Source organism: Panthera pardus, unplaced genomic scaffold (assembly GCF_024362965.1).
Source record: "Panthera pardus isolate Hobbes unplaced genomic scaffold, ASM2436296v1 HiC_scaffold_27, whole genome shotgun sequence".
NCBI lineage: Eukaryota > Metazoa > Chordata > Mammalia > Carnivora > Felidae > Panthera > Panthera pardus.
In genome coordinates this window covers 125,825,883-125,836,183 of record NW_026526843.1, presented here as the reverse complement: position 1 = coordinate 125,836,183, position 10,301 = coordinate 125,825,883, and the positions used below count along the sequence as shown (strand labels likewise).

Sequence of the window (10,301 nt, the reverse complement as noted above, 5' to 3'; positions counted from 1 at the left end):
AGTTACCCTTCTGGACCCCAGTGCAGCTCTTTCTACGTAAGGGTCCTGTCCCCCTGCTTTAACAAAATGACCTTTTTTGCAAAGGTCTTCAAGAATTCTTTCTTGGCTGTCAGCTCTGAATCCCTCCCCGCCCCCCCAGCCCCATCACCCCCAAAACCCCATCAGTGATGAAGGTGAGGGCAGAGTTTATGTGTGGACAACATGTAGAAAGCGAGGTTTTAAATAGAAAACATTTTAATATAAATATGAATACGTAAAATATATATCAATATGTGTGTGTGTATATACACATGTATATACACACATACACACACACACACGCACACATATACACGGAGAGAGAGAGAGAGAGAGAGAGAGAGAGAGAGAGAGAGAGGAGAGAGCGAGACATGTGTACATGTTTCATGTATATAAATGTTTTAAAAATACAAAGAAGTTCAGGAAGTTGTTTCAAAGATACTGCAATATATATTTGTCATTTATTCGGCATAAAGCTCGGATCAAGCAATGTTGTTTCTGCAACAAATTAGTCTACCTAGTTAACTCCTTTTGTTTGTCTTGAACTTTCTTTAAAAAATGTGACATTTAGCTCTAACATATACATACTATTTTAGGTCTGAGCTTTATTATTTGAAGCATTGTTTTTTTTAAAGTTTTGGAATATATGTATTGGAAAATTGACTTTGCTATATGATACATATTTTGGCCATCAATTTTTTTTTTATTTTAAAAAGTGATGGTTTTCTTTGCAAACTGCCAGTTTTCTATTATAGTCTATACGTAAAATTTATAATGCCTTTCATTTAAGTTTTCACTGACACTTACACCAGATTAGCTCGATTGGGTCTACCCCTTCCATCCCACTGCCCCAATAATCTGAATACTTCTGATTCTCACCATTGTGTCTCTACCTTAGGTGTGTGTATACATATATATGTGTGTATATGTATATATATATACACATGTGCACATGTGTATATATGTATACATATACACACATATATACGCACACACATATATACACACACATAAATGTGTGTACATATATGTGTACATGTGTCAGTTAGGTAGCGGTGGAAACAAGTACATTGTTAGAAGAAAAGTTTCAGAAAAAGAATCAAAGTGTGGGTGCCATAGAGATATAAAAACGAACACGAGTTAAATAAACGTTTTATTTTACCAGAGAGATGATAACACTGGTTCCAACTGGACACGAAAACGCACAGATACGTGCGGAGGAGAGGAATTGAATTGCCCAGGGCGGCCAAACCGGTTTTTCCACAGGAGGGATGGGATGTAATAAAAACTAGCAAAGAAGACGTAATTTACATATCCAGTTGTTAATTATCTGGGGTTTACAAAGCCGGGGAAAGTACCTGAGAGAGCAGTGAACAGACTGCGTACTCCTTGAAAGGATACGAAGTTTTCCATGGACGTACATTTTTTTCTATAAGACAATTTTGTCCGTGTTTCTCATTAGTGTATTTTTGAGTCACAGGATTTAAAATACAGAATGAAGATTCTGTTATCTATGCTGACGATTATCAGGTTATCAATATATACTTACTTGCAGCTATTAGTTTAGTACCCAATCGGCGGAAAACTGGATACGACAGTTGTTCTGTTAAACGACACACAGGCCGTCTTGGAAATCAAGCAGTTTCAGTAGTGTTAAGGTGCTCTCTTGCCAAGTTAAGCAGCTGTAAACCCAGGCTGGATCAGTTGAAAACGTCGTGTAAATTCTTTATCTGTTAAGCATGTGTACACGCTTTATTTTGAAATTAAGTGACAGAGGAAATAATAGTACAGTTAAGATGAATAAGGCTTGGGTAGCGACACTAAGGAAATCACCATGCAAAGTAAGCCTCAGAAACTCCCAGCTCTAAGTTACGGTAAAGGGGAGCATCCGCGGAGAGCTGCAGAGCCAAGTCTTCAGGACTGTTTTGGAGGGTTGTGGAGGTCCTGTGAGGTCCCGGTTCCAGCAGCGAGTTGGTTATGCTCATGGGTTCCGAGGAGGAGTATAACTGGTCCTTCATTCGTGAGTGTGCAGCCTTCGTACAGCCGTCCTTGTAGGGGAAGGCGTACAACCTCTCTCCCGCGTGCAGCTGACTACAGAGTGTGGACGAGGGCTCTGCGGGGAGCAATTTGTCACTTTTTTCTGGCGTGGCCTTCCGACGAGGTCGGTATTTATAGCCCGGGTATTTCTCTCGGTGCAGCGCCTGTAGTCTCTGTGCCTCCTCGAAGAACGGCCATTTTTCGGCTTCTGTAAGCATTTTCCACTGGTACCCCAGCTGCTTGCTGATCTCTGAGTTTTGCGTTTGGGGATTCTCTAGAGCCACCTTGCGCCTTTGGTCACGAGACCACACCATGAATGCGTTCATGGGCCGTTTGACGCGGTCCTGACCGCGGTCTCTACCATTTCCTCTGGTTTCGCACCGGTAATTGGAGGTAGGACTCTCCGTGCAAAGTTCGCTAGAGGTTCCCTCCACAGCGAGGATATTTTGTTGCTGTACCGCCTCACGGTGCTCATCGCTGCTCAATACTCTCAACATACCAGAAGCATAAAATTGCAGCGTTAAAAAAGGGGGGTTGGTGGGTAGCAAAGTTCGAAGGTGTAAACGTTACGAGAATTATCTAACCGTTGAAGGTTGTTTCTAGCAGAGACTTTCGTGCTCTAACTTTTCTTAGCAAAGTACTCATTTCTCCGCCCCAGCAGCTCACCTCAAACCCGCCCCCTGGCCACAGCCGAAGCCCAACCTACTATTCTCATGCAGACTTCGAAATAAAGTTTCATGCTCGGCTCACTGCCTGTGTGCTTTACATCTAATCCGCCACGCTTAAGTCTCTATGCCACTCTTTAAGAATCGAAGCAAACTTTGTTATTCATTCATTTTATTATCCCTTTCAATCAAAGGACGAAGGTACATCTAACTGATGCGAACTGGATATACGTGAAAGTTATGTTTCAAACACAAAGTTTAACGATAACCTAATTCTGTTAGCCTTAGAAACACATTCAGGATATTGAATGCATGTTACGCATCATCGCGTTTGTTCACTTCTACTTAAACTAAAATTCAAAACTCGATGTCAGTTTCCCACTGCCAGACAACTGGGAATACTGCTTTACTGTCTATGCTGAAGATTAACAGAATGCAAAATATATATGTTTCATACCCAATATTTAATGGCCACTCTCTGCGACAACTAAAATTAAATATAAAAATTGTTCTATTAAAAAAGCACACAAGACAAGCAAACCAACACCAACACCCCCACCACCAACAACCAACAGATGACCCTGGAACTCAAGCGATTCCAGTGGCACTGAGGTAACATTTAAGAGACTGATTTCTTTACATAGACTGTACACTTATACGCTTATACCTGACTCACTCTCTTCTGCAGTTTCACAGAACTAATGATCAAAACAAAACAAAAAAGACTTTACAAATATAAATTAAATTTCTAAATTAGAGCCACCAACTTATCATCTTGTATATTTTACTTCAACCTTAGCACAAAAGTAAACAGTCATGGTCTACCAAGTGAAATAAGTGAATACCTCCTCCAAGTAAATTCTGAAGGTGGATATGGAAGTTATCCTAAAACATGGTCCTGTAATACCTTAGGCGGGAACTTCCCCAAGCAAGCCTTAAAACTATATTTGCAAAATGGGAGTAACAACTATAGATTGCACAGGCACAGCCTGTTAAAAAACAAACAAACAAAACCCCACCCCCCCAAAAAAACCCAAAAAAACAAACAAACAAAACAAGGTCTCACCAAGACTAAGAATGATGCCAAAATTCCTAAGGATATTATTATATGATTCCTTCGTCACATGCAGATAATCCACATAGCCAAATGTGATTTATGCACTAAATGTGATGGTGCACTAATACAAACATTCCAAGCAAAACTTAACTTTAGTCAGTGAAAAGACGAGTATGAGCCACATAATTTGTATCTTACTTGTCTATTGAAGTTCAGTATTCCAGATCCAAATAAAATGGGAATCTGTTGTCACCTGACCCAATTTAAAATAGATTTCTTGGCACAGAATCAAACATTTAGATTACACTCATACACAGGAGCAGATATTGTAAAGCTGGAAATCATTTCACATAGGAGAAAAGAACATGCCATTTCAAAATTGAAATTGAAAGGCCAAAAGTGATACACACTGCAACACAGATGAACGTTGAAAACATCAGCCTGTCTGAAAGAAAGAAAGCAGAAAACAGGCCCCATACTCAATGTTTTTGTTTATGTGAAATACTCACAAGAGGCAAATTCATAGAGCCAGGAACCGGATTAGCGCTTGTCAGCATCTGGAGAAGGAGGACAAGGCACCAGGAGTAACCAATAAAGGTTGTAGGGTGTTCCTTCTGGGATGAGGAAATTTTCTGGAACTAGACACTGGAGACGGTTGAGCAACGTTGCTCATGCTCTTAAGGCCGCTGAATTGTACACTTTAAATAGTTAAAATGAGGGGTGTCCACGTGGCTCAGTCAGTTGAGGGTCCAACTTCCACTCAGGTCATGATCTCGCAGTTCACAAGTTCAAACCCCGTGTCAGGCCCTGTGCTGACAGCTCAGAGCCTGGAGCCTGCAGCCTGCTTCGGATTCTGTGTCTCCCTCTCTCTCTGCCCCTCCCGCACTCATGCTCTGTCTGTCTCTCTCTCTCAAAAATAAATAAACATATAAATAAATAAATACATACATACATACATACATACATACATACATACATAGTTAAAATGAATACGATGAATTTTATGTTTTGTTTGTTTAACTGTACTCCACCCCTATCCAAAGAAAGGCAAACAGGGCCTCACACATATCTGTATCATTATACGAAGTAATATCTACATCAGGGAGGGTGGGGGAGCAGTCAATAAAATTTAAATGGAAAAGAAAGGTTTCACTGCTTTTGAATTTCCAGCTTCTAGAATAGTGGCTGGCATGTACTTGCCATATTGGAATACTTGAAATATTTCTTCAATGCTTTAGTAACTAACAAAAGGGATGGAAATAACCCCACTTGTGGAGGAAGAAAGAGAATTGGTAATCCATGTACCAAAGTAGAACAAAAGAGACATGAGCTTTTAACAATCTTTCTTACAAAAATAGAGGCGTGGTGGAAGAGGGAGTCACAGTTTACCTCTGCAACACGATGTCAATAATTTACCTAATGTTTCTTTGAGTGCATTTTTGAGCTTTCTCCTTGCGCAAGAACCAAGCTGATCGCCTGTGCATCTTCATCGTTCCAATACAAGTGGATTTTTTGATGTTTCTACTCATTTTAATTTTGGGCTGACACTCTCAGTTACTATGACCAACTGGCTATGACAATATTTACCAGCTCTTACAATCGTGAATTTTTATACCAGCGAATAAAGATATGCTCCCCTGAGCTGCTGGGTAAATGGGACTCCATTTCCACTTCCACCGCCCCAAGTCCAGTAAATAAAAGCTTAAGGCTTTCTTGTTATGTATGTATGCAACCTTTCTTTCTCATTAGTGATTACATGTCAACAGTTGTCCACTACATTTTTACCAATAAGACCTACCAAGCAATTGTAAGCGGTAGGAAGTGGTATGGTCCTATCAATCTTAAGTCTAAATGGGTTTAACAAAGAACAAAGGTTGCCAACCTAATAAAGTCGTTTTATCTTTTGGTGATGCTGCTGTAGTCAATTATGAAACTGCTCAGCAGACATTAGAATCAGGTAATTTCATAAGATTCTGGTATCTTTTCAGATTAGAATAAAAGTGAAGGACAACTGAAGAATAATAAATTAGATTATTCCAATGAAGTCAATTGCATTTGAGGCAAAACTACACACGACACACAATTCTCATTGGTTAAATACACCCTTCAAGCCTTGATTTTAATTTCTATGGTGGATGGGAGCACAGTTCAACACTGTTTACACAGTAAAACCCACAACATTTTACACTGATAATTTATAGATGATTTCTCCTCACCAAAACAAAACAGAACAGAACAGAACAGAACAAAACAAAACAAAATGAAATGAAATGAAATCAGGACATCTTCAGCTTAAGGAATGGTTACAATTCCCTGAACCCCAGGGAAATTTTACTTCATGTATTCCCTGTAATTTTATCAAGACATTCTCATCAAAATACAAAGACTGTACATGCGGTTATAAGATAACCCCCAAACCTTACACCAGTTGTAGTTTACTAACCTAAATTCATTTATGTGTCCATGTCACTTACACTTTATCTATGAGCTATTTTCTAAAAGCCTACTGGTAGATAGGATACCAAAGACAAGGAAAAAAAAAGAAAAAGTAGATGAAGTGCACAGCAGCAACTTTTCAAATGTTTTGTGCATTAAGAGACACTATCAAGTGAGCGGAAAGACTGAATAGAGTAAAACTAATTTAGGATTTTTAAGAATTTAATTAGTATCTAATTCCCTTTGGGATTTTGGAGTCAAATATCCCCTTTTAAATTTTTTTTGTATATATATTGTATACTTTATATTATAAAGTATATATATACATAAAAAAAAAAAATATATATATATATATATATATACATACTAAAATATAAATATATATATCCCTAGTACAATATAACGTTATAGGGTTAGGGTATTAAATATATATTTATATATGTTTATTTACATTTAAATAATTAAATATATTTTAATTAATTACTTAAATTACATAAGTAATTAAATAATTAAATATATTTATATATATTATTTATACTTATATATATTTATAAATATAGATCTATTATGTATTTAGATATATAGATTAATATATATTGATATATTTATAATATATATATAGACTATATATACTATATAGTACTATATACTATATATACTATATGATATATACTATGTGCTATATATATACATATATACATATATACACATACATATGTATACATATCTATGTACACACACACACACACATACACATACTATATACCTACACACACACACCACACACATTTTATATATATATAAAAGTATATATATATATACACTTACTGAGTTCTTAAAACAAATATAGCCTTGGAGCTGAAGAATGAAAACTAAACATTCTTTTATTCTTTTAATGTGTTGGGTGATGCAGTGATGCAGTTTTGGAGTGGTGGTGGTGGCAGGGGAGGGGCACGGACCACAAAGTTGACAGACAACAAAGAATTCTTGAGATGTCTTTGGTGCAAGAAAGGTGGCTTTATTAAAGCACAGGGACAGGACCCATGAGCAGAAAGAGCTGCACTGGGGTCATGAGGAGTGACTAATTATATACCCTCAGGTTGGGAGGGGTTAGGGATAGTGTAAGTGTCTAAGGAATTTTGGAAGCAAGGTTTCCAGGACCTTGAGGGGCTAGCTGCTGTTAGGAAAAGGTCATTTACTACCGTCTAGTAAAACCTCAGTCATATCGGTGGGGCCATATGCTTAGGGGATGGTTGCCAGAATATATTTTGGGGGTAGAGATAAAGGGATTTTTACATGTTAAAGGAGACTTACAGGATCCTGGGAGCCAGGAAAATGTTAAGTTAACCTTGCCTTCTGCCTTGAGCAAAGTGTCCTCATGGAGGTAGCTGAGATCCTAGAGGGAAGTCACTCTGCCTGTTTCAAGGACTTGTCAGTGGGCTGTAGGCAGTAAGGAAGTTTAATTTCTCATTTGCCTCTTTTTCCTGTATCATTAGGTTTCATTGTTCTAAGACTTTAATCAAATAAACCACACAGATGCTGATTCCTTTAAATATGATCAGTTTCATTGACATATCCTTCTCAGGATAATTAACTTGAAAGAAAAAAAGACTACCTGGAAAAAAAAAAAAGGTTTACAATTAAGTGTCTACTGTACTTAGTTTACAACTTTAAAGTAATGTTATTTGGTTTCTTCCCTAACCTCAACTGAACACTCCCTTTCTTCTAATTCATCACTTTGACCTTTGCAAAATATGGAAGATTGTCCCTTAAAACAAGGTTTCAATCTTAGAAGAGAGGAGGGGAGAAAAGTATATCCTGAAGCATTTTCCTGGATCAGTTGTTAATGATGTTAATGTTAATGGTGTTAAAAAGCACATCTCTGCTAGAGAGGCATAAAATATGTGAAAAGACGCTGATTTTGTATGCAATCCTCCTTTCTACCCTGAAACATACAAGTGACCTCACTGTTTTTCATTTAAGTTCTGATGTGCAAGTGCGAGCTAATTTTTTGTTAATTCCTCTGATCAGCTCCACGGCGGGCCCTGGTATTTGCACTTACACTTTTAATGTTTCACCTTCAAAACAATAACGCAATAGTAATGGATATAATATGTTTGCTGATTTGGTCTCGTTTGAATGACAATGGCTCAGTACCTTGCCAGCTAGAAAATATTGCTTGATTGTAAATGACTCTTTATGCTGAAACTGCGACAGGTATCTGATGCATACAAAAGAAAAACAGGAGGAATTGTGGACTTTTCATATTTAAATATTATGTTGCAATGATCCCTTGCTTCAAACTTTATTAGATTGATCAAAACAATCACCTGAGTCTGGTGGTTAAAAGAAAAAATGGTAATTCTCCATCTGTCTGATCTCATCAGTTACCTTAGTAACTGTTTTGCACTGAAAAGAACTAATTTTGATTCTCAAACACAATTTATACTTATAAGTCCCTTATACTTAATTCTTTTAATCCCCCTCATTGCTTCGGTTATAACCAATTTCCCAATTGTAATATCACTTACATTCCCTTTAATTTTTCTCCTTTACCTACACTAGTCAGTGGGTATTTAATATTACAAGCTTTTTAAATAAATGAGGGTTTCTTATTTTTCTCTTTCTAGTGCATTTTTAATAATTTCTCTTGGCCTGTTTTCTTTCTTTTTTTTTTCTTTTTTCTTTTTTTTTAGCAAGATGTTGTATAGTCAAGGCTTGTGCAGGTAGCAAGAAAGAGGCAGGTGAAGAACCTGAAAAGCTGTTGAATACAATAAAAATATACTTTGGCTCACTTGCCTATTTTTTTAAACGTATTAATTCCACTCAATTAACATAGAGGGTGATATTAGTTTCAGGTGCAGAATTTAGTGACTCATCACTTCCATGCAACATCCAGTGCTCATCACAACAGACATCCTTCTTAAGACCCATCACCTATCCAACCCATCTCCCACCCGCCTCCCTTTTCTCATAAGTCTTAGTTTGTTCTCTATAGCTAAGAGTCCGTTTCTTTTTCTAAATTTATTAATATTAATATTATTTATATTTACATTTTAGTTAACATACAGGGCAGTATTGGTTACAGGAGTAGAATTCAGTGATTTATCACTTACGTATAACACCCAGTACTCATCCCAGCGAGTGCCTTCCTTAATACCCATCACCTGTTTAGCCCATCCCCCTAACTACTTCCCTCCATCAACCCTCAGTTTGTTCTCTATCATTAAGAATCTCTGTGATTTGTTTCCCTTTATTCCCTCCCCACCCCCACCTTCCCATAGGGTCATCTGTTTCGTTTCTTAAATTCCCCAAACATCGTATGATATTTGTCTTTCTCTGATTGATTTATTTTGCATAGCATAATACATTCTACCTCCATCCTTGTATTGCAAATGGCAAGATTTCATTCCTTTTGATGGCAGAGCAATATTCCATTGTGTGTATGTGTGGTGTGTGCATACACAAATCACACACACACACACACACACACACACACACACACACACACATTCTTCACATTCTACCACCAGCATTCTTCACAGAGCTAGATCAAACAATCCTAAAATTTCAATGGAAGCACAAAAGACCCCAAATAGCCAAAGCAATCCTGAAAAAGAAAAACAAAAGTGGGGACATCATGATTCCAGATTTCAAGCTATATTACAAAACTGTGATCATCAAGACAGCATGGTACTGACACAAAAAACAGACACATAGATCAATGGAACATAATAGAAACCCCAGAAATGGACCCACAAATATATGGCCAACTCACCTTCAACAAAGGAGGAAAGGATAAGCAATGGAAAAAAGACCGTCTCTCCCACAAATGAGGTTGGAAAACCAGATGGCGACATACAGAAACATGAAACTGGACCACCTTCTTACATAATACACAAAAATAAATTCAGAAGGCATGAAAGACTTAAATGTGTAAGAGGAAACCATCAAAATCTAGAGGAGAACACAGGCAGAACCTCCTTGACCTTGGGTGTCTTTCATGAGTGGTAGAATGTGAAGAATGCTTGGGTGTGGGGTGTGTGTGTGTGTGTGTGTGTGTGTGTGTGTGTGTGTGTGTGTGTTTG

At 37.6% G+C, this 10,301-nt stretch overlaps 1 protein-coding gene across 1 annotated transcript; it reads right to left on the bottom strand.

Annotated features, from left to right (window-relative positions):
* Positions 1-1,158: 1,158 nt before the first annotated feature.
* On the bottom strand, positions 1,159-2,567 carry SRY (sex determining region Y). The gene has a single exon (XM_053891313.1). It carries the CDS (start codon positions 2,550-2,552, stop codon positions 1,848-1,850), a length of 705 nt encoding a protein of 234 aa, XP_053747288.1. The 5' UTR covers positions 2,553-2,567; the 3' UTR covers positions 1,159-1,847.
* Positions 2,568-10,301: the final 7,734 nt, after the last annotated feature.

Excerpts from the sequence above, each read along its gene's own strand:
- SRY (XM_053891313.1), bottom strand. The coding sequence starts at position 2,552 with ATGTTGAGAGTATTGAGCAGCGATGAGCACCGTGAGGCGGTACAGCAA.